This window comes from Sylvia atricapilla, chromosome 20 (assembly GCF_009819655.1).
Source record: "Sylvia atricapilla isolate bSylAtr1 chromosome 20, bSylAtr1.pri, whole genome shotgun sequence".
NCBI classification, from domain to species: domain Eukaryota; kingdom Metazoa; phylum Chordata; class Aves; order Passeriformes; family Sylviidae; genus Sylvia; species Sylvia atricapilla.
This window is the reverse complement of record NC_089159.1, coordinates 8,926,153-8,949,684: the sequence shown is the minus strand read 5'-3', so window position 1 is coordinate 8,949,684 and position 23,532 is coordinate 8,926,153. Positions and strand designations below refer to the sequence as shown.

General features: G+C 59.2%; 1 protein-coding gene across 1 annotated transcript; it reads left to right on the top strand.

Moving 5' to 3' along the window:
* The first annotated feature begins 10,668 nt into the window (after positions 1-10,668).
* Positions 10,669-21,571, top strand: LOC136370210 (T-box transcription factor TBX2-like). The gene is made up of 7 exons (XM_066333512.1): positions 10,669-11,751; positions 12,402-12,669; positions 15,568-15,714; positions 17,106-17,182; positions 17,265-17,434; positions 18,638-19,251; positions 20,152-21,571. The coding sequence occupies exons 1-7, from the start codon at positions 11,387-11,389 to the stop codon at positions 20,599-20,601; spliced, it is 2,091 nt and encodes a 696-aa protein (XP_066189609.1). The 5' UTR covers positions 10,669-11,386; the 3' UTR covers positions 20,602-21,571.
* The last annotated feature ends 1,961 nt before the right edge of the window (positions 21,572-23,532 follow it).

Genomic DNA, 23,532 nt, shown 5'->3' with positions numbered 1-23,532 from the left:
TGTCCTGCCCTGAGCAGCGTTCCCCCCAGCCCCAAAACATTTGCTGCGACAAGGAAAAAAGACTTGAACCAAACGAGGGGCTCCATCCCCGCTGCTCCCACCGGGGCATCCTCAGGAAACTTCTTTTGAGCATCCAAACCACGTCTCTGCGCCACGTCTCGACGTTTATTTTATTTTTTTTTTTTTTCTCTCACTCCTTCGCTCTGGCTTGTTGCTGTGCAGGGTAGGAAAAGTTTGCGCCATTTCCTGTTGTCTTTGCCTTATGCTCCTGAGATACTGTAAAAAATGTTCGGTATCCTCCAGTAGGTTGTAATCACTTCACCCTAATGTTTCACAGCTGCTAAGTGTAACTTTAAACCCAACCGTTTGAGTGCTTCACAATTAGCGAGTCAATGGGGCTGAGATCGGGTCTTTGTGATTGCAAAAAAAGAAAAAAAAAAGAAAAAAAAAGAAAAAAAAAAGGAAAAAAAGGAGAAAACGAAACTTTTTTTTTTTTCCTTGAGTTTTAATGGGATAAAACGGGAACAAAAGCTGTGGAGATGAGGGGGGGGGTGTTTTGTGTTTTTTTTAATGCAATAAATGATTAGTGGCTTGTGTGCTAGGGGAAAAAAAAAAATAATTGAATCCTGTGCTTGGCCTGTTTCACAGATGGAAAAGGCACCGGCACAAGCATTTGTCTGCGGAGAGCCTGTCCTGGGGACTGCAGGAGCCCCTCTCCGAGCTCGGGGCTCCCCCAGCGCAGGGCAGAGCTGCTGGGAACAGGATTGGGAATAGAAAAGAGGTTCATCTGTGTCCCTCGGCTGTCCCTGCCCCGCACGGCCGGGCACAGATCCCTTCTCTAGGGCACAGATCCCCTCTCTGGGGCACAGATCCCTTCTCTAGGGCACAGATCCCTTCTCTGGGGCACAGATCCCCTCTCTGGGGCACAGATCCCTTCTCTAGGGCACAGATCCCCTCTCTGGGGCACAGATCCCCTCTCTAGGGCACAGATCCCTTCTTTAGGGCACAGATCCCCTCTCTGGGGCACAGATCCCTTCTCTGGGGCACAGATCCCCTCTCTGGGGCACAGATCCCTTCTCTGGGGCACAAATCCCTTCTCTAGGGCACAGATCCCTTCTCTAGGGCACAGATCCCTTCTCTGGGGCACAGATCCCCTCTCTGGGGCACAGATCCCTTCTCTAGGGCACCAATCCCTTCTCTAGGGCACAGATCCCCTCTCGGGGGCACAGATCCCCTCTCTGGGGCACAGATCCCTTCTCTAGGGCACAGATCCCTTCTCTGGGGCACAGATCCCCTCTCTGGGGCACAGATCCCTTCTCTAGGGCACAGATCCCTTCTCTGGGGCACAGATCCCTTCTCTAGGGCACAGATCCCCTCTCTGGGGCACAGATCCCTTCTCTGGGGCACAGATCCATTCTCTAGGGCACAGATCCCTTCTCTGGGGCACAGATCCCCTCTCTGGGGCACAGATCCCTTCTCTGGGGCACAGATCCCCTCTCTGGGGCACAGATCCCTTCTCTGGGGCACAAATCCCTTCTCTAGGGCACAGATCCCTTCTCTGGGGCACAGATCCCCTCTCTGGGGCACAGATCCCCTCTCTAGGGCACAGATCCCTTCTTTAGGGCACAGATCCCCTCTCTGGGGCACAGATCCCTTCTCTGGGGCACAGATCCCCTCTCTGGGGCACAGATCCCCTCTCTGGGACACAGATCCCCTCTCTAGGGCACAGATCCCCTCTCTGGGGCACAAATCCCCTCTCTGGGGCTGTTCATCCCCGCGCTGTCCCGTGGCGTTAATTAAATCAATTAATAATCCATTTATTAACGTAATACCGGTGTAAATTCGGGTTCAAGCGTGCTGCCAGCCCTCCAGGGTGAGCCCTCCTCTGGCTGATGTCCCCGCGTTTGTCCCCGCTCGGGCCCCGGCCCCGGCACGTGCTGGGGACAGGTTTCAATTATCCCGCAAAACGCCTTTAGCCCGTGGGAGCAAAGGGCAGGACACGGCGGGCCCCGAGTCACCAGGGACACGGCGGGGACATTTCTCCCTGCCCGGGGACACCGCTGGACGTGCCCCGTGTCCCCCCGGCCTTTGGGACACACGGCCACCCCCGGCTGTGCCTGGGCATTGTCGCCGTCCCCTCCATCGCCACCCATCCCTTTTCCCTGGGCTCGGATGGAATTTGAAGCCGTGCATCTGTCAAGTGAGTCCCCGGGCGGAATTTTTGCCTTTCTTGGGAATTTGTGCTGCAGGAAATTACGCTGAAAATCCTGACGGGCAGGGTCAGGGGTTTGCAGCATTCCCTGTCACCTCCAGCACCACCACGTCCCTGGGGATGGGCACAGTGCTGGCAGCTCCCCCTCCATGGAGAGCATTCCTGCCACCATAAATACTAATTAATAGCAAAGCCCTGGTCTAGATCAAGGAGGAGGCTCTGACTTTTCTTGGGAACTTCGCTGTCTGAAAGGTATCTGAAATATTCCTTAGCGCTCGGCCTATCACTGGGTCAGTTGTACGGTGAGCAGCCATACAAAGTTAATTTCTAATTTAATACAATGTCAAAAGGTTGTCAGGTTAAAACCTAATCTATAAACGAGACATGAAACGTCTCTTTGAAACGAGGGTTGCGAACCAGTCCTGGCTCAAACCACAGGCTCCTTTTATAGGAGACAGTTATTTCCCTGTGAGTATTTACATTCTTACAGGGTGTTAATAAAAGGTGAAGCCACCGCCCGTGTGGCAGCCCGGTGCCGGCTGGGCATTAATCCCATTCCCATCCAGCCCCTCTCGCTCCCGACCCTGCTCTGGAGGAGTGGGAATTGTCAGCTCACGGGGCCGTGGGAAGAAGAGCGGGGAGGGAACCGATTGTATTTTCACTTTAAAAGTGGGAGCAGGGATGGGCTGCTGTGTTCTGGAAGGAGCAGAGCATCTCTGCATCCCCCAGGGAGGAGGAGAATCTCCTGGGACGAGGTGGGAACGATGGGCCAACACATTCCTTCCTGAGCAACCTGGGGAGAGGATTTGGGCAAGGGGCTGCTGGGGGCTGGAGGTTGTGAACCACGTTCAGAGCAGCAGCTTCGTTCAAGCAGAAAACCGGAGAGAACACCTGCAGCCCTGTACCCCGCTCCCCATCCCACCTTACACCCATCCCATGGCTCCCGGTGGAAAGGCCAGGCGCATCCCCCTGCCTCTCCTCCCACACCGGGGTGCCCACACTGCAGCCACCTCAAGGTACATTGAATTTTGCATTTTTTTTGCTGTGACCACTTCCCAAGGTACATTGAATTTTGCTCTTTTTGCTGCAGCCACCTCTCAAGGTACATTGAATTTTGCACTTTTTTGCTGTGACTACTTCCCAAGGTACATTGAATTTTGCACTTTTTTGCTGTGACCACTTCCCAAGGTACATTGAATTTTGCATTTTTTTTTTCCTGTGACCACTTCCCAAGGTACATTGAATTTTGCTCTTTTTGCTGTCCGAAGGGGAAAGTCCAGCTGTCACGTGGGAGTGATGCCACTGTCCTGCCCGGGTGACTGACCAGGCTATGAAACTCCTGCTCCTGGTAGCCCACAGCGCCCGTGGCAGCTGGGCAGGATCAGGGCTGCCCTTACCAGGCTCAGCCAGAACCCACCGTGTGTGTCACCCTGCTGCGGGTCACACGGTCAGCTTTGATGTCATGTGGGTTTATTTCCCAGGAGGAATCTCACCGGCTCCCGAGGCTTAGCTCCGAAGTCTGAGCTCCCCTCTGTGCCCGAGAAGCCCAGCAAGGAGGGGTTTTCCTAAAGAGGACCAAGATTTTGGTGGGAGCAGGTGATTCCCCACCACGGCAAGGGCTGGAGGGGAAGGTGAGGTAATTCAGTGAGATATTGGAGCTAAAATGGAGGCACGTGGTGATGCGCTGCTCTGAAGCTTCAAAGGATGTGCGAGCCCTTTGCTCCGGCCCTCCACTAGCCAGAACCCTTTTTCCCTGGGTTTTCTGGTGAATTCTGCCGCTCTGTCTGTAATTGAGACAAGCTGCTGCTGAACATCTGCACGGGGCACTGTCCTCCCGGGGCTGTGAGCTCGGCGCTGCCGCCGCTTTGATGTGCGGGTGATTCACGGCTCGGCCGCGGCCGCCCCCGCGGATCCTGCCCCTGCGATGGGACTGGGATGGGATTGGGATGGGATTGGGATGGGATTGGGATGGGATTGGGATGCCGTGAGGTGAGACAGCACCCGCACATCTCTGCAAACAGCGTGTGAAACCCCCCGTGCCTCCTCACCTGGACACAAGGTGTGACTCGCACCTGCAGAGGAAAGGACACGGACACACCCAGAGGGGTTCAGGTGCTCCCCCAGCACCTGGAGAGCAGAGGGATGGAGCTGCCCGCTCCTCGCCGAGCCCCGGGCAGGCAGAGCTGGGAGCACAATCTGTGGCCTTAATCCCGGCGTGTCCTGCCCGCTCTCAAATCCACTTCAATGAGCGCTGGTGGTGTGTCAGGCCCGCGCCGGGCGAGACGGCACGGGGGGGATTTGCTCAAGAGTCCCTGTTTTTAAGGTGAGATTTGAAGGGTGGAAGACAGATGGCAACTGGAGAGGACAAACGGATCAAGTGAAGGGTTTGTTTTCAGCGTGCAAGGGAGGAAACACGGAGGGGGAATTACTGCCGGGGGTTTGTTAATACCTGCAGCAGCTCCGGCTTTGCATTTTTAGCCCGGTGAGTCGGGACCCTCCCGGGCACCGCGGCGGAGGCAGGAGCGTGGGGGTTTTATGTTTTTTCAGTGGGGATGGCTTGATCCCAGCGTCACTTCGAGTGTCCCCAGACAAAGCTGGGAGCAGGGTTATTAGCCGGCCGGCGGCCCTGCCATTGTCCCCGCTATCTTTTCTTCCCTTTCAGCCTCCCTCGCCGTGGCCCAGGTCTCAAAGCCCATGTGTCAAGAGATTAGTGACCTGCGCGAAGGGCAATTGCTGGCTTTGTGCCGGCGGCCCGGCGTCGGGGCTTGTTATTTACTTGTTCTTTGGTGCTGCCTCCGTTGAGGTCTCCATGGAAAACACGCTCTGGAGAGCGATCTGCCAGCACCGCAGAGCTCGTGGGGGCGAGCGGCTGGGAGGCTGGAAAAGAGGGGCTTGAGGGTTTCAGCGTGCCAAAATTCCCAGATTCCCCAGGAGGGTCAGTGCAAGAGCACAGCATCTAGAGAGAAGCGAGGGAAAATCCGGGCAATGAGAAAACTGGGTGCAGTGCAGAGGGTGCCCGGGATTTGGGCTGGATGCAGGGCTGAGGTGAGGCCTTGGCCCGGAGCAGTTTGAGTTTTCAGGCTGGTTTCAAGAATTCAAAGATGTTCCAGAGCCCGTCCTGCCTGCAGGGCCCTGTTCCACCTCTCAGCCTCTGGCGAAGAGTGGCTTGGAAGAGCGCTGGGGTTTGGAGGAAATGTAAATCAAGATTATGAGAGCTGGCCCTTCCATGCAGCGCTGCTGTGGATCAAATTTGTCCGTGGCGAAACACCCAGGACAGGGACAGATGCGATGAGAAGTGTTACTCCTGCCCAGGACCAGCTCATGATTTATCCTGGTTTTATTCTCTCGCCAGTGAAATGCTCTCCCCTGTAAACACGAGACGGTGATTTTTCTGCAATTCTAAAAGTCAAACCTAGACCAAAACCACAACTCACGTGACGTGGGACCAGCGGCGTCAGATCCTGCTTTAGATGTGATTCCAGACAAGTTCCCAGAGCCCGTCTGAAGCAAACAGGCCAAGCTGTGAGACCCTGTCGGCTCTGCCCACACAGGGCCGGCTCACTCATCCTTCCTTTGATCCCGGAATTTCTGCCAAACTCCTGGCCCCAAGCAGGGGGAAAAGGGATTTTAGGGATGCAAGGGGGGCTGAGTGACCCTCGTGGGGATGGGGGCTGCTGCACCTTCCTCCTTCCAGGGGCAAAGGGAGGGGACTGCGCCCACCAGGAACAGCTCGAAAATAAAGCTAAGAAGGGAAAAAAAAACGGGGATGTCTCCTGTCCTCGAGGATTTTATCGCCCAGCTACAATCAGGGTCCACTCCCAGGAGGGGATTTTGTGGGGGCGGCAGCTGAGGAGGTTGCACCGGGCGTGGGGTCCCCAGTGATTTATATTTTTTGTTCCCCTGCTCCCAGAAGCGCCGATTCTGTCGCTTTTCCCCTGTTCCGTCTGCGGGAGTGGGGCAGCCTCACCCCTGCAGCAGAACGACCCCAAATCCTCGCCGTTAATCCCGGGAGGGAGCGGAGAGGACAACTGCATCATTTGACCCCAAAACGCCGTTTGCTGTTTGATTTAGGAGAGGAGCCCCGGCTCGCCCCTCCCGGGACCGGCGGGACCCCGATTACGGGCTGGGCACCGATAGATCCTCCGAGAGCGAACCGGGGGACCCGGGAGGGACAGCGACACCGAGCCCGGGCTCCCCACAGAGGAGCGGGGCTCCGTTTCCCCGCAGAACCGGGCGGGTTGTGCTCGCCCCAGCCCATGACGGCGATGAGGCGGCGATAATGCCATTAGCCCGGGATTACGCGCCCGCGCCGGGATGTGACACACTTTCTCAAATGGAAGTTTTTTAAACAGAGGGATTTGCATGATCCCCGTCCCCATCCTCGGTGCCAGCCCGGGTTCCAGGCGGGTCCCCCCGCTCTGGCACGGACCGGACCGGGGCTCCCGTCCCCTTTTAAGGCAGAGGGTTCGGTGCGGGCTCGGCGCCGCGCCCCGACGTGGAGAACCCCGAGGGGGTCACTCCGCCCCCGCGCAGGGAGAGCGCTCTGCAACCAAAAAAATAAAACTCTAATAAAATAATTTAAAATTCACTGAAGTGCAGGTTCACGGCTCGAAGCGGCTCGGAGTAACGGGAGGATGGAGGATGCGTGTGTCTCCTGCCGGCCGGGCCGGGGTCACTCGCCGCCCGCCCTGCCAAACAGGCTGGGAAATGTGTTTATAAATTGTTCAAACTCTGGATAAACTTCAGCGGCGTTTGTGTCTGCGTCTCCCCGCATGTTGTTATTTTCCAGAAATCTGGATTACTGGAAATATTTTCTTTAAAGCTGGAGAGAAATCTAAACAGTCTGAGGGCAGGGGGATCTCGGGGGGCTCCGCGGGTTCCCTGCGCACGGACGGGGCGCGGCCGCGGGAGGAAGAGGAGGGTGGCGGTGCCGAGGCTGGTGTCAGATGCAGCATCCCTCTCGGCGGCTGTCGATAAAAAGGCATCAGCCCGTCCCCGGTGCCCGGCGGGCCCTTCCCGTCCCCTCCAGCGGGCACCGGAGCGCGGCGGGGCAGCGGAATCGTTTTCCCGGCATCTCCCGGGGATTTGGGGATTCCCACCCCGCCGAAGGGTGCCAGGGGGAGATGCGGCGCCCCGGAGAAGGGAAGCGGAGGAGGGGTGTGCCGGGCGCGGGTGGGTGAGATCAAACGAGGACAGTTCCGCCACACGTGGGGCTCTTTTCCTCTCCAGGTGGAGCGGAGGAGAGGGGCCGAGGAGCTGTGGGGCCGCCCCCGGCCCACTGCCCGCCTGCCCCACGGCCCAGCCGGGGCTGCGGGGTCAGCTCGGAGCGGGGGACGTCCCCCGGGGCTGGAGGGGCCACCCAGGACCCGTTCCCTTGGGGGCGGAGGGAGCTCCGCACCTGCGGCTTCGCTCGGGGACTCTCTGACATCCCCATGTCTGTCTGTCCGTCCGGCTGCTCGCAGGGAAGGACAGCGGAGCCCAGTGGCACCGTGTCCTTCCCCCCACGCCACGGGCCTGTTTCCACGCCGGCTCGACTCCCTCAGTTTGGGAAGGTGCGAGCGGACAGCCGGCGGGCACGGGGGTCTCCTCTCGCCCTGGCATCACTGCCGGGAATGGGGGGCCCCGGGCACAAGAACCCCCCTTTTCCCTGGTGCACCCCGTCCGGGGGGAGCGCTTCCCGGGGCGCGGGGCCGCCGCAGCCCGGTGGAGCCGGGAGGAGGGGAAGGCGGAGGCCCGGCTGCTTGTGAGAATTGTTATTTTTCATCAATCACCCGCAATTTGTGTAAGTGCCCCGGACAGGACACCAGCCGTCCTGCTGGCTGGGGTCACGGAGACAACACAGCGATGGAGAAGAGCAAATTGCATTTGCTCACCAGCTCACAGATCCAAATTACGGCCCTCGCATGGCGCGGGGAAGAGAGCGAAAGGTCCATGTGACATGAGGGAAATATGAAGGACTTTGACAGGTCTTAAACGGCCTGGCGCCAAGGCCTAAGTCTACCGGCTAAAAATAGAAAAGGGATGATGAGTGGAGATGGGCAGAGATGAAAGGGGAAGAGCGAGCGGGGCCGCGATGCGGGGCGGGCGGGGGGCGGCCCGACGGGACGGTTTCCTCGGGGCTGAACGGGGACGGATCCCCAGGGCGGATCCCAGGGACGAACCCACCGGACAAGGCCGGTCTCCATCACTCCCAGCCCGGGGACTGGGGACCGGGCCCGCGGGTGACCGGGACGGCTCCCAGGAGCCAGAGGCACGGCGGCCCCGCGGGGAGATCGGAAACCTTCCCTGGAAGGGGACAGCGCGGGGACACTCCTCGTCCCCGGCCCGGGACACAGCTGCCCTCGGGACAAGAACCGAGGCCGTCGCCGCTCTCCCTGCCCGGTGCTCGGTCACCGACGGGCGATGCGCGGGCACGGCCCGTCCGTGGGTGCAGGATCGTGTCCGGGGCCGCGCGGGGTGGCAGGGCAGTGGGTTCCCCGGTCCCCGTTTCCCCCGGTCCCCGTTTCCCCCGGCCCCCGTTATCCCCCATCCCCGCGGCCCCGCCGGCGGCCGTCGCTACGGAAGGTCGGGGAGACGAGGCTGCTCTGGATGGGTTTATTCCGCAGGCGAGGCCGCTTGCGGTGTCACAGCGGTGCGGGGACACGGGCGGGGCGCCGGCCGGTGGCCCGGAGGACAGGCGACCTTTCCCCGCCGGGACACGGCTGCTCCAGCCCCAGAGGAGCCGGGCCCCGCGTCTTCCCGGCAGAGGTGGCCGCGGGAGAACCGTCCCGGCGTGGGGAGACACCCCCCGAGGCAACGAAAGGCTCCACTTTTTCTTTGTGAAAGGGGGAAAATCGGGGGCGGGGGGAGAAAAAAAAATATACAAGCAAGCCCCACTTTTGCCAAAGCTGCCGTCAGCAGTTTTCCACGGCGGCGAGGAAGCAAAGTCCAAATTGGGTTTAAATTTCAGTCCCCGTTGCCCGTTCAATGGTCAGCGGGACCCCCCGGGGCCGGGGGGTGACAGGCGGTGCCCGCCCCGTCGGGAGCGCTGCGGGCAGAGGTGAACCTGCCGCGGGGCAGGTGGAGACGGGCCCCGAGCAGAGCCCGGCGATGGGGATGAGGCTCCGCGGGCGGGGGTCCGCCACCAGCAGGATGAACCCGGGGAAAGGAGGAGCGGAGATGGGAAGGGGGCACCCGGGGGTCCCCGCAATCCCACCCCGCGCGGGGAGCAGCGCCACGGCACCGCGAGGGCCCCGCGCCTCGCTGCGCATCCGCGGAGCGGGAGGGCCCGGCCACGGGGGGGACAGGCCGGGGGACAGAGAGTGGGCCGGCCGCCACCCCCCCGTCCCGCCCGGTCGCAGCGCAGGCGGCGGGGGCAGGAGCCTTGGAAGGATGGCAGGGCGCTTTTTGAAGATTTGGGGGTAAATATGAAGTGACAAGAGACGGGTCTTTATTGTGAGGGCTCAGCCGCCTGGCGCCAGGGCCCTCTTCAGCCACCGCGGCCCTCAGTTAATCAGCGCAGATCTCCAAACCGGCCTCTCCGAGGGGACACCCACCGCGCCCGCCGCCTCCCCCCGGGCCCCGGCGCGGCGGGACCGGCCCTAATCCCTCAGCAAACAGCCCCGGAGTGTCCCCCCTCCTCCTTATCCGCCTCCCCCCGCCCGGGTAAACAGCCCCCGGCCGGGACCCGCCGCGCCTGGACGGCGGGCTGCGGGGCTCTGCGCCTCCGAAGCGGGCGCGGAGCTGCGGGCGGATCCCCCCCGGCTCCCGGTCGGGGGCGGCTGCCGGCAGGGTTGGGGGGCGACGGCTGGGAGCGACTCACCCGCGCTGGAAGTCGCCGCTCGGGGCCTCGCCGCCGCCCGCAGCTCTCCGCCCGCCGGGCCGCGTTTCCGGCGGCCGCCCCGTCGGCGGTACGCGGCGGTACGCGGCGGTACGCGGGGCGGCGGGAGGGGCGCGCCCCACCGCGCTCCGCTCTCCGGGATCTGCGGCTCGGATCCGCCGGTTCCCCCGGCCTCTGGCCGCCCTCCCTCCCTCCCTTCCCCGGCCCGCCGCCCCCGCGGAGCCCGGCGGGGCCTCAGCCGCCGCCCCCCGCCCCCGGGCCTCCGCGCCCCGCTCCGCCGAGGTGGCTCCGCGCTGGCCCCGCACCGGCGGCGCAGCCGGGGCTGACCCGGTATGCGGAAAGGAGCCGGGGGTGGGATTTCGAGCACTTTTCTCTGTCATTGGTTAATATTTTATTCTGTTGACATGTTTTCTTACTGCCGATGCTTCCGACACCTTCTTCTTTTTTTTTTTTTTTTTTTTTTTTTTTTTCTTTTCTCCTTTTTTTTTTTTTTTTTTTTTTTTTTTCCTTCTTCCCTTCCTCCCTCCCTCGGCGCCCCCCGCCCCCCCGCGCCCGGAGCTTGGCCGGAGCTGTCAAAACCCCGCCTATGCAGATCCACAATTGGTCTGAAACGCGTAAAATCAGCAATCAAGGGGGCTTGGCTCATTAGCGGGCGGATCAGAGCAGGAAGGACATGTGAGATAGTCACAGTTTTACAGAGATCAGGACAAGATCTCACCGTTCCCACTCGGCTGCTTTTGGCCATGAGCAGCCCGAGCCCCAGCGCCGAGCGCGGAGCGCGGAGCCGGGGCCCCGGCGGGGCGCAGCCCGGGCCCGCGGGGGTGTGAGGGCAGCGCGGCCGCTCCTACCCCGCCGCGCCCCGCGCAGCCCCGCGCAGCCCCGAGCCGGCTTTTGTTTCTATTTTAGTGTCGGGAAGGACTTTCCTGGGAGGGCTCGTTCCCTCGCTCGCTCTCCCTCGCTGCAACAACAACAACAAAAAATAAGGACCTACTGTCTCCCCTCCGCAGACCGAGTCCCAGGAGCCGGGAACTGCCTCGCTTTTCCATTTTTTTTTTTTCTTTCTTGTATTTTTCTTTTTTTATTTTTTTTAAATTTTTTTTCTTTTTTTAATTTTTTTTCCTCCGAATCTAGTTCGGCTGATTTTCGCCTCTTTTTTTATGCCTTTTTTTTTTTTTTTTCGGAGTGTGTGTATCCGTGTTGTTGATTTTCCTTCCTCTTCCAGAGACTCGAGCGAGTTCGCTGGGCAGGAGAGGAGGAAAAAATATATATATATATAAAAAGCCAACAAATACACACACGCGCGCGTTTTTTGTAAAGGGAATCCCTCTTTTTCTCCTGGATTTGTGGATGCACCGATGAGAGATCCAGCCTTCCCAGGGACTGCCATGGCTTACCACCCCTTCCACGCACCCCGGCCGGCTGACTTCCCCATGTCCGCTTTCCTCGCAGCCGCTCAGCCGTCCTTTTTCCCGGCTCTGGCTCTGCCTCCGGCGGCCTTGGCGAAGCCCATGCCGGACCCGGGGCTGGCCGGCGCGGCCGAGGCCGGGCTGCACGTCTCGGCCCTGGGACACCACCACCAAGCCGCTCATCTGCGCTCTCTCAAAAGCCTGGAGCCCGAGGAGGAGGTCGAGGACGATCCTAAAGTAACGCTGGAAGCCAAAGAGCTTTGGGACCAGTTTCACAAGCTGGGCACCGAGATGGTGATCACCAAGTCGGGGAGGTAAGAGGCGGCCCCGCGCAGCCCCCCCAGCCCGGCCCGCACCTGCGCGGCCGCGCAGCGCCCTCGCCCCTCGCTCCATCCCGCTTCCCATCCTTCCCCGTGGAATAACGCCGGCGATTTCGATCCCTGCACTTTTTCGGAGGTGTTTTCCCCCCTGCTTCTCCGAGCTTTCCACTCGCCGCTCCCCCCACCGCACCCCGCCCCGCTCCCATTACTACTTTTCCGAGCGCGATCCCAAAATTATTAAATTCGTGCACGTTAACGGAGAGCTCGGAATCCCTCGCTCCCGTTGTTTATGGCCTCTTCCCGCTGCTTCCTTCCCTCCTGCCAAACTTTCCCCACGTCCGGGGTCATCCCCCGGGAGAGGCAGCCGGAGGTGCTGAGCGAGCGGCTCGGAGAAGGGCAGAGAAACAGGAGAAAACAAGGATATATTTTCACCCCTTACGCCCCGAAATGGGATTTTTTAATTTTTTTTTTTAAGTGCTTTTCTGCCACGGTGTGGGGCGGCACAGCGGGATGAGAAGAAGTGGGGATGTGAGGACGGCTGGGAATGCTCAGCGCAGTGAACTAAGAGGGAGGGTGGTTCGGGAGCGGTTCGGGGGTCGGCGGCGGGCGGGGGCAGCCCTGTAGCGCTCTGGGTCTCTCCGCAGGAGGATGTTCCCCCCGTTCAAGGTGCGGGTGAGCGGCCTGGACAAGAAGGCCAAGTACATTTTGCTGATGGATATAGTGGCTGCCGACGATTGCCGGTACAAATTCCACAACTCCCGCTGGATGGTGGCCGGCAAGGCCGACCCGGAGATGCCCAAGCGCATGTACATCCACCCCGACAGCCCGGCCACGGGGGAGCAGTGGATGGCCAAACCTGTTGCCTTTCACAAGCTCAAGCTCACCAACAACATCTCGGATAAGCACGGCTTTGTAAGTGCGGCTGCGGGGCAGAGCGGAGCCCCTCGGGCAGGGACCCTGGGTAGGAGCGGCGCGGGGTTTGCCCTGTGCGGGGTTTATCTGGTGTGGGGTTTGCTCTGTGCGGGGTCTGCCAGGTGTGGGGTTTGTCTGGTGTGGAGTTTGCCCTGTGCGGGGTCTGCCCGGTGCGGGGTTTGTCTGGTTTGGAGTTTGCTCTGTGCGGGGTCTGCCAGGTGTGGGGTTTGTCTGGTGTGGGGGTTGCCCTATGTGCGGTTCGTACCTGGTGTAAGGTTTACCCTGTGTGGGGTTTACCCTGCTGTGGGGTTTACCCTGCTATGGGGTTTGCCCGCTATAGGATTTGCCCGCTATAGGATTTGCCTGCTGTGGGGTGTCCCAGCTGTGGGGTGTCCCAGCTGTGGGGTGTACCCGCTGTGGGGTGTCCCAGCTGCGGACGCTGCCCCTGATCCCCCGGGAACACCGCGGGGCTTTAGAGCCTCCTCCAGCCGGGCAGGGCCTGGCCGGGCCTCGCGGTGGCCTGGCTGTCCCCAGCCCCCGGCCTGGCTGTCCCCAGCCCCCGGCCCGGCTGTCCCCAGCCCCTGGCCCGGCTGTCCCCAGCCCCTGGCCTGGCTGTCCCCTGGCCCTGGCTGTCCCCAGCCCCTGGCCCGGCTGTCCCCAGCCCCTGGCCCGGCTGTCCCCGAGGGGCAGCTCCCGTTCTGCGGGGAAAAGGAGAGCCGGGCTGCGGGCTCCCCTCGGCTCCTTTATCCCGGCCCTCCAGGGCCTGTCCTGCTGCTTGCCCAGCCTCGGAGGCTCTGCCAGGACAGGAATGGAGCGAGGTGGATGCGCGGGGCCGAGCGGGGGGCTGCGGCCAGGGCGGTGGCCGGGCAGGAGCTGTCGCTGTCACCCAGGACACGCCGCACCTGCGCTGGCTTTCCTCGGCCGGGACAGAGAAGGGCTGGAGCGGTTGGCACCATCTGCCCTCTGAAAAGCCCCTCTTTATTATCCCCCTTGATGGTGTCTGCATCACCTAAAGGAGAGAAAACAAAACAAAGAAACGAAGGGCGAAAAGCCGCCAGTCAAAATAAACAAAGAGAGGGAAAAAAAGAGAGAAAAGAAATAATAATAATAATAATAAAGAGAGCAGAAAGCAGGCTCGGAAGGAGAGGGAGAGCGATCCTGGGGAATGCACGGCGGGGGAAATCCCGGCTCTCCTTCCTCCGAGCGAGCATTTGGGGCGATAAAGGGAAAGTTCGTGGTGCAGCGCTGCTGATACGGTAATTAGCGGGGAGCCGCTGCGGGACCCCGCTCTGCTGGGGAGCCCCGAGCAGCGCCGCACCTCCCGCTCAACTTTCCCTTCTCTTTTTATTTTTTTTCCCCCTCTCTATTTTTTCCACTCTCTTTTCTTTTTCTTCTTCTTATTTTTTTTTCTTCTCTCACTTCTATTTTTTTTTTCCTAAGGCAGGAAACAGCGTTTTTGTTAAATAATACATTGCGAGGCTATTTATAGTCAGAAAGGTAAATCGATAGAGAAGGAGTCTAAAAAAATACCTTTTTTTTTTTTTTTTTTTTTTTTTTTTTTTTTTTTTTTTTTTTTTACTGGTGAAAAACTAGTTGGATTCAGCGCTTTTAACGGTTCGCCTCCTTCAATTAAAGATTTCTGGTATCTGTCGTTGTCCAAAATCCGGACTGTGTTAAATCTGGGAGATGAGGGTTTAGCCAGTGTCCATCTGGTCAGAGAGGGATGATTATTTTTTTTAAAGGAATGCAGATTTGCACGCCTGAATGAGACTTTTTGCACCATTTTCATGATAAATCCCGTTCAGATTATATCAATATAACAGCGATCTGACAGCTCGTCAGCAGGTGATTATTGCTTGGGTTAAAAAAAAAAAAAAAAAAAAAAAAAAAAAAGGAGGGGGGGATTTTTTTTATTACCTTCTAAACCGAAATGAAGTGATAATTATTTAGCCATTTGGCCGACGTTATTTGACAATAATTACTCAAGCTTTCGCCGTCCCCCTACGAATTCTGGGCAGTGAATTCTGCATTTCAGTCCGACCACAGCAGGTTGGGGAATTATTTAAAAGCCATCGGGCAGGAAAACAGGCAGCGAGGGGCAAGAGGGGTCGGAGCGGCCCCAGGGGCGCGGCTTGGGGTGTTCAGCCGCTTCCAAAAAAAAAAAAAAAAGAAATCCTCAGCCAAATCACGGGGAATTCGAGTTTTATTTAAAAAAAGAAAAAAAAAATTAAAACGAAAGAGTAGAGAACGGCTTTAAGTGTTGGCGAGGCTTTCAGACACCTGGCTGGGAAAAAAAAAAATGGAAAAAAAAAAAAAAAAAAAGTCTGTTCCTTCTGCAACGTTGCTCCGAGACATAAATTCGCTGTGGCTCGTGGTGAAATGCTCCTTTCAGGTCGCAGGCGCTGGCTGGGGCTGGCACCGGCTCCTGCCGCCCCCGACACTCACCCAGAGCCTTTTAACTTTTTTTTTTTTGGTGTGTGTGTGCGTGTGGTGGTGGTGAGGGATAGTAATTTATTTTTAAGGACGGAAATATGAAAAGCGGTGAGAAACATGTCGAAAAGTCGCCTCGCGCGCTTGGCAGGGCTGTAATAAACCCGGGAGATCCTTTTTGCTGCTTTATTGCCGTGCTTAGCACCCGCAAAGATGCTGTTCTGCCTGCGTTCCCTGACCTCCTTCTTTGGATCCCAAATTAAATTCCTCATGTCCTTCTTTGGGGACACATCCTGCAGTGGCACCAAGGACAAAAAAAATTTCCTTCCTCTGGGTGAATTTGAGGGGTGTAATTTTTTTTTTTTTTTGAGTTGTTTTGGGGAGAAAAGGGGTTTTTTTTTCTAGGGAGGGAGCTGGATGTGCGGGGGCTGACGGCAGCCTCGGGCTGTGCTCTCTCGCCCATCGCAGACCATCCTGAACTCCATGCACAAGTACCAGCCCAGGTTCCACATCGTGCGGGCCAACGACATCCTCAAGCTGCCCTACAGCACCTTCCGCACCTACGTGTTCCCCGAGACCGACTTCATCGCCGTCACTGCCTACCAGAACGACAAGGTACTGCCCCTGTCCCCAGCCCTGTCCCTGTCCTGTCCCTGCCCCTCTCCTTGTTCTCACCCCGTCCCATCCCTTACCCCTCAGCACTGTATTTTTTTGTGTGTGTGTTGATGAGGATATTCCAGGGCAAAAAAGCAGCAACAGTAGAAAGGTTAATCCCCAAGCCCTCAGAGCAGGATGCACCCTCACGCTGCTTGTGTGAGTATTGCTGGTTTTAGGATGAATATCGAGGTTGTTGTCAGTATTTCTATTATTGCTGTGAAGAATTCCCCTCGCGGAGTTTGTTGCGCCTTTCTGGGCCTTGGGAGACTTTGCTGCGGGCCCGGGTTGTGGAGAGCAGCACCAGGCCTGGGCAGCCTCACCGAAAAGGTGCCCAGGCCTCTGGAGGAGCCAAAAAAATCGAGGCAGATAAGCTAATTTTAGTGGCTTTGGTGATTTCGCAAGCGTGGCCCTGTGAGCAGGCAGAGGCAGGGCAGCGCCGTGGGCAGCGGAGAGCGTCCTCCGTCCCCTCCCGAGGGTTGTGTGTGTGTGTGTGTGTGTGTGTTTTAACCCAAAAGCTGACCCCCCACCTCCACCCCTGCCTGCTGATGCTAATTGACAGCTCTGTCTGAGGGTCCTGGTGGGCTTGTTTCCCTCGTAAAGTTTATGGCGAAGAGTCACAATCGATTAAAGAGCACTTTGTCTGCCGGCCCCCGCCGCAAGCCGCGCGGGGCGGCCGCCGGCCGTGGGCCCCGTCGGGCGGGGGATGCTCGGGGCCGGGGGATGCTCGGGGCCGGGGGATGCTCGGGGCTGGGGGATGCTCGGGGCCGGGGGATGCTCGGGGCCGGGGGATGCTCGGGGCCGGGGGATGCTCGGGGCCGGGGGATGCTCGGGGCCGGGGGATGCTCGGGGCCGGGGGATGCTCGGGGCCGGGGGATGCTCGGGGCTGGGGGATGCTCGGGGCTGGGGGATGCTCGGGGTCGGGGGATGCTCGGGGCCGGGGGATGCTCGGGGCCGGGGGTCGCGGCGGGGCCGGCCCTTTTTCCAGAGCCCCTCTCGGGGCCGTGTGTTCAGGCCCATGCATTATTGAGCGCCCTGATGTCGCCGGGCCCCGGCAAACCCCGTGGTAAGAGAGGGATAAGAATAGCTTTTAACCAGCGCCCGAGCGGCTCAGTCGCCATCTTCCCTCCGGGGGGCCGTGAAAAATAACTTCCTATCATTAAGACGCTATTAATAATTCAAGCCCAAACCTCAGCATCATTTTTAATAAAGCCATGCGGTGTGTTAACGCGGGCTCCGCAGCCTGAGCCCAGCAGCTCGGGCTCCCCGACGGCGGCGGGGGAAAAAAGGGGAGGGGGCGCCCAGGGCTTCACGCCGCCCCCTTCTCTCCTTTTCTACCCCCCCCTTGGCAGATCACGCAGCTGAAAATCGATAACAACCCCTTCGCCAAGGGCTTTCGGGACACGGGGAATGGCCGGAGGGAGAAGAGGTAAGGGCTGTGGGTGTCCCCTTCCCCGGCTCGGTGGCCGCCGAGGGGACGGCCGGTGCCCGACGCTGCCTGTCCCCCGCAGGAAGCAGCTCTCGCTGCCGTCCCTGCGGATGTACGAGGAGCCCTGCAAGCCCGACCGTGACGGCGGCGAGTCGGACGCCTCCTCCTGCGAGCCCTCGGCCGTGCGGGATGCCCTGCACTCGCCCGTGGGTGCCCTCCCCAGCCCCCTGCGCCTCAAGGGCAGCGGCAGAGGTAATCGGTCCCTAAGTGTCCCCAAATGGCTCCCTGGGGGCTGCTGCGTGCTGGTTTTCCCGTGGGCAGCGAGGCAAAAAAATAAAGATGGGGATGCTGCGCACAGCGGAGCCCAGGGGTTGAAAGGACAAAAACAGGGCAAAGGCAAATGGCATTCACGAGCTGCGAGGTTTTTCTCTTTATCTGTCTCCTTTCGAGTATATATTTGATCCTCAATGCACCTGATGCCTTGTATTTATATTATACAAGAAGAAATGGCAAAGCAGCCCGTGTGCTCCTCACATTAACCCAGCGTGCCCTGCCCTCCAGGGGAATCTCACACTCCCCTAAAAAAAAGAGAGAAAAAAGAAAAATAATTAATATATTTGAAAGAGGAAAGAAAAAAAATTGGAACTCCAAGGCTTTAAGCTGGTAAATGAAAATAATCCAGCAGCTCGCACGCTGCAGTTGTTCGACGCTGGGTTTTGTCTCGCCGCACTATCAATCTGCTCTTTAAACTTTCCACCAACTCGATTCCCTGCAAACCTTCATCAAAACTGCAACCCCCCACCCCGAGCTGGAGGGAGGGTTTATTACACCCCTCTCCACTTTCAAAGGCTTCCCCGAATATTTGCCCCAGCCTGCAGAGCTTCACCTCACCCGCACCAAAAGGCTTTTCTCGTTTAGTTGGAGCCCTTCAGCCTCGCCTCGCATCCCCCTGCCTCCTCTGAGAGCTCAATGGGGTTTTTTAAATTAAAGCCCTTTTTTAGAGAAGCCTGTGCCATACTCCCAGCCTTAAAGCTGGCTCTTTAACCTGTCTCAACCTGCACATTTGGAATAAATCCACGGTGCGCTGGCGATCAGCTCCACATAATTAAATATACGCAGGACCATTTCCTCCCGTGCTGCCCGCTCTCCTCATCCCCGCTTGGACTTTGCAGCTGAGGAGAGCGATGCTGTAATAGAGTCTGCTTCTCCAGCAAACATATTTTTTTTTCCTGTTTGGCACAGCCACAGGACTCGCTGTTTGTTAATCCCCTTTCCCCAGAGCCACCATAGCACCAGGGCCCATTTCTGCCCCCCAAAAACGAGTCTCTCCCATTAAAAATGATCGCAGCTTCGCCGTCACAACCTCTCCCTGACACCAGGGCTCCTGTGGGTGACCCCTCCTTCATCTCCCCTGGGTGTTTCTGCCCTGACCTCTGCCTCTCTCTCCCCTTGCAGAGGAGAAGCCGGGGGCTGACAGCGATGCAGAGGTGGAGAAGGTGCCCGAGGAGCGGCCGGTGGCAGCGGCCAGCCCCAGCGGCGAGGACGCGACGCCCCGCGGCAGCCCGCGGTGCCCGGAGGAGAGGAGCAAGGAGAGGCACAGCCCGGAGAAAGCCAAGGACGGTGCGTCCCCCCGGGAGGGTCCCGGAGAGGGTCTGTTCGGCCCACGGGGCCTGGAGAAGGACAAGGTGGAAGGACGGAGGAAAGAGGCGGAGGCAGGCAAGAAGGACCCCGAGGGCGGAGGGCTGGGCAAGGAGGCCTTCGCCCCGCTGATGGTGCACACGGACAGCCCCCCGCACCTGAGCGCCGGCCACCTGCAGAGCCTGGCGCTCTCTGGCCTCCACGGGCAGCAGTTCTTCAGCCCTCTGGGTGCTGGGCAGCCCCTCTTCATCCACCCAGGACAGTTTGCTATGGCCCCCGGAGCCTTCTCTGCCATGGGCATGGGACATTTGCTGGCTTCGGTGACCGGCGGGGGCAGCCTGGAGAATGGAGCCCTGTCATCCGCCCCGGGCGCGGCAGGGACGGCCACCCCCTTCCCTTTCCACCTCTCCCAGCACATGTTGGCCTCTCAGGTAAGCCCTGTGTCTCCATCCCTACCCCTGCTGTCCAGCTGGGCCCTGGAGTCTCCTCCTCGTGTCCTCCCAAAAAGCTCCCTGAGTGAGGGGAGCACTTTGGGGGTGCAGGTCAGGCCTGGCCAGTGTCACCTCCAGTGTGGGGACGTGCAGGGTGGCCCCATTGCGGGGAAGGTGCCCGCAGCCTCCCCCAGGCCCTTTCAGCCCATAGGGACAAGGGGGTGACACACCCCTGACGTGTTCCCAGATGTGGCACAGGCAGAAGTCAGGGGACATTCTGAAAGTGGCTTCAGGGTTGATTTGAGGAGGAATCTTGATTTTTTTTGCAGTAGCTACAGCTCCTCCATGGTCAAGGGCAGAGTCAGGAGCTGTGGCCCTGCCTGACCTGGCTGTCCCCATCCAGCAGCTCCCTGTCAGCTCTGAGGCGCTCCCACAGCGCCTGCGCTGGCCTTGCCTTTCCCATCTCCTCTGATGGAATACATAAAGATGTCTTTGAACTCCCCTCATTTATCCGTCCTGCTCAACAACGTGTTTTAATGTGGTTAAGGGGCTGTGATGATACGCAGACAAGGAAGGGATGGGGCAGACCTCCGACAGGGGTTTGTGCTCGGTGTCACCAGCCTGGCGTGGGATGGGGCAGATGGGGCTGTACCCTCTCCCTCACGGGAAGTTATCCCCACAGGAAGGTATCCCCACAGGAAGGTATCCCCACAGGAAGGTATCCCCACAGGAAGGTATCCCCACAGAAGATATCCCCACACTCCTTTCAGGGTCACACCAGGCTGTTCCATCTTTACCTCGGCGATTTTTGGGGACACAGCTGGGGGAGGGCAGGCAGGAGCGGGGAGGGATGCAGCAGAACCAGCAGCACAGCTCTGACCCCTCTTCCTCTCTCCACAGGGAATCCCGATGCCCACCTTCGGCGGACTCTTCCCCTACCCTTACACCTACATGGCAGCGGCAGCAGCGGCCGCCTCGGCCATGCCGGCCACCAGCGCCGCCGCCGCCGGGCCGCTGTCCCGCAACCCCTTCCTGGGCAGCAGCCGGCCTCGCCTGCGCTTCAGCCCCTACCAGCTCCCCGTCACCATCCCTCCCAGCACCAACCTGCTGACCACCGGCCTGCCCGCCAGCCTCAACCCCGCCTCCGAGGGCTCCAAGGCCGGCAGCAGCCGGGAATCCAGCCCTTTGCCCGACGTGCCCCTGCACAAGGGGAGCGGCCAGCGCCCCGCCGCCTCCCCCAAGGGCTCCTCGCTCAAGGAGTCCCTCAATGAACTGCAGAACATCCAGAGGTTGGTGAGCGGGCTGGAGAGCCAGCGGGAGCTGTCTCCGGGCAGGGAGTCCCCGAAGTGAAGCGGCGGGGGCCGGGGGCAGCGCAGCCCTCCCGGCGGGGCGGACAAGCACTGGTATTTTGTACAGCACAGTATAAATATTTATTGCGGAGCGAGGGGTGTGGGAGCGGACAGGGAGCAGAGGGATGGACCCCGAGGGTCATGAGGACCCCACCACCCCAAAGCCGGGAGGGAGCAGCTGGAGAGAGCGGGGTTTGCCCGACCCTTCGGCTGTGGGGCTGGGAGAGGTTCCCCCCAATTCCAGCGAGGCCACGGACCCCCCAGTTCCCTGCTCCGGGCACTGGGCAGCTCAGGGGACGGTGATGAGCTGGTGCCCAGACGCTTGATGGACGGGGCAGCCCCAACCTTTACCTCGGTGCGGGGTGAGAGGGGCCAAACCCTCATCTGTGCAACGGGAGGGGAAAAAAAAATAATAATTTAAAAAGATTTAAAAGAAAAACAACAGGGAAAAAAAAAAAAAAAAAAAAAAAGAGAGATAAGAAATGGAAGATGGAAACCAAACCGCCTCGGCGGCCGCTGCCTCACAGAGCAGGCACGGCAGGGGGAAGCCTCGTGGGTACCTGGGCAGATATTTATGAAATAAATGGTAATTTGTGTAAATAAGCTATAAGGATTCCCAGAATATGCAAATTGGTATTAATTTATTCAGAGTTGTACATTGGTGTGTACATAATATTTAGAGTTTAACTCCTCGCATTTAAGTTCTTTTCGGTTTTGGTTTTTTTTTTGTTTTTTTTGTTTTTTGTTTTTTTTGTTTTTTGTTTTTTCATTTTACATGAACATATATATTGTAAATGAAAACTATTTAGCTCTTTGTGATTGAAGGAGATATTGGTTTCTCTGTGTTTTAAAATATTGTTTATCCCGCCTGTTCTCTAGGACAATCATGTGCCACTGATAAAACAATTTTTGGAGTCATTAAAACTAAGATTTCAATCCTTTAACGGACTTTTGCAAGAAAAAAAAATAAACTAACGAATCCAAAACGTAACTAAAATATTGCTACAGTGCGGGGTATAGAGAATGCAGGAATAAACCTCAGGTTTTTATTTTTCACTCCAGAACAAAAAAAAAAAAAAAAAGTATAATAAATTTAAATATCACAGGACTGTGCTCTATATTTGTTTTAAAATAATAATAATAATAATAATAAAAGATACATGATTTGCAACGTGCTGGTTACTCGGGTATCTATCTGTTCAGTTTTGATGAATTCTCACATCTTTCAATAAAAAAAAAAAAAAAAAAAAATGAAAAAAAAAAAAAAGAAAAAAAAAAAAAGAAAAAAAATCTACTCGGAGAAGTCGTGCCCGGCTCCGGCCTGTTTCATTCCCGCTCCTCCCCGTCGGGGCCGCCGCTCCTCCGCAGGTGCCGACGGGGAAATCCCGGGGAGCGCAGGGCACAACCCGCCCGCTCCGTGCTGGAGAAATCCCGGGGAGAGCAGGGCACAACCCGCCCGTTCTGTGCTGGAGAAATCCCGGGGAGAGCCGGGCACAACCCGCCCGCTCGGTCCTACCGCCGGGGTTTGTCCCGGCAGGTGCTCGGGGCCGCGGCACCGGGACCCTCGGAGGGTGTCAGGCTGTCCCCGGGCCAGCAGAACCGGGCCAGGCTGTCCCCGGGCCAGCAGAACCGGGCCAGGCTGTCCCCGGGGGAGCAGAACCGGGCCAGGCTGTCCCCGGGAGAGCAGAACCGGGCCAGGCTGTCCTCGAGGGAGCAGAACCGGGCCAGGCTGTCCCCGGGCCAGCAGAACCGGGCCAGGCTGTCCCCGGGCCAGCAGAACCGGGCCAGGCTGTCCCCGAGGGAGCAGAACCGGGCCAGGCTGTCCCCGGGGCAGCAGAACCGGGCCCGGTGGAGCAGAACCGGGCCAGGCTGTCCCCGGGGGAGCAGAACCGGGCCAGGCTGTCCCCGGGCCAGACGAACCGGGCCCGGTGGAGCAGAACCGGACCCGCCGGTCCCGGCAGCGGCGAGGAGCGCTGCTCAGAGCGGCGGGGACGGAGCGGCACCGCCGGTGGTGCGGGATGGGTGACCCGGGTGAGCCGGTACCGTCGGGGATACAGTGACGGAGCGACCTCGGGCAGTGGGTTTTAACCCCTCCCGTGTCCCCCAGCGGCCGGGGCCGGGCGGGGCGCGGCGGGCAGCGGGCACGGAGGAAGGAGCGGCGCCTTTCGCTCCCGGAGTCCCCGTCTCCCGGGCGGGATCGGCCCCGCGGCCGTGAGGCGGAGACCCGGGCCAAGGGCGCCCTCTGCTGGCGCCGCCGCGCTCCCCCCGACGGGGCGGACCCGGGGCGGGCCCCGCGCCGCTCCCCGGCCTCCCCGGGGCCGTTCGTGCCGCACAAACCCCTGGCCCGGGCTCTCAGGAGAGCCCCTGAGCTCCTCGGCGGAGGCCGCTGGGGTGATTTCTGCTCGCCTTCCCCAGGAGGAGGAGTGTTGGCTAAATTCTGTTTGCAGGGTTATTCCCCGATAAACACGGCTCGGGATGAGCGGCTATTTAATGGGCTCTGTATTTAGGGAGGGGTCACAGCCTGTGCCCGCTGTTGGGGCTCCTCTGGCCCTTTTCCCTCGGATCCAGCCGTGCTGGGTTTAGGCTGAGGTGGTTGGGGAAATCGCGGTGAGGAGATGGTGACAGCGCTGCTGTCCTGCCGTCCTGCTGGGTCAGGGACAGCCCTGTCACCCGGCCTGGATTAGGGGGCGAGCCCTGGTGCCAGCGGGACATCCCAACCTTCCCACTGAGCACAAAGCCACCCTTCACCGGGGACGGGAAAAGTTCTGTGGGTTCATGGGGTGACCCTGAGTGTCCAAAGGCAGGGAGCAGGCCCTGCCCTCCCCGGGCGGGCTGTTTCAGCAGGAGCTGACCTGCCCCGGCCATCCCCGGGCTCTGAGAACCCCTATTCAAGCAGCTCGATGAGCAGCTACCGATTAGTCACGCACTGCGC

Bases quoted from the DNA above. Each gene is read 5' to 3' on its own strand.
- LOC136370210 (XM_066333512.1), top strand. From the start codon at position 11,387: ATGAGAGATCCAGCCTTCCCAGGGACTGCCATGGCTTACCACCCCTTC. The intron at 12,670-15,567 runs GTAAGTGCGGCT...CGCCCATCGCAG, and splicing joins TCTCGGATAAGCACGGCTTT to ACCATCCTGAACTCCATGCA. The intron at 15,715-17,105 runs GTACTGCCCCTG...CCCCCTTGGCAG, and splicing joins CTGCCTACCAGAACGACAAG to ATCACGCAGCTGAAAATCGA.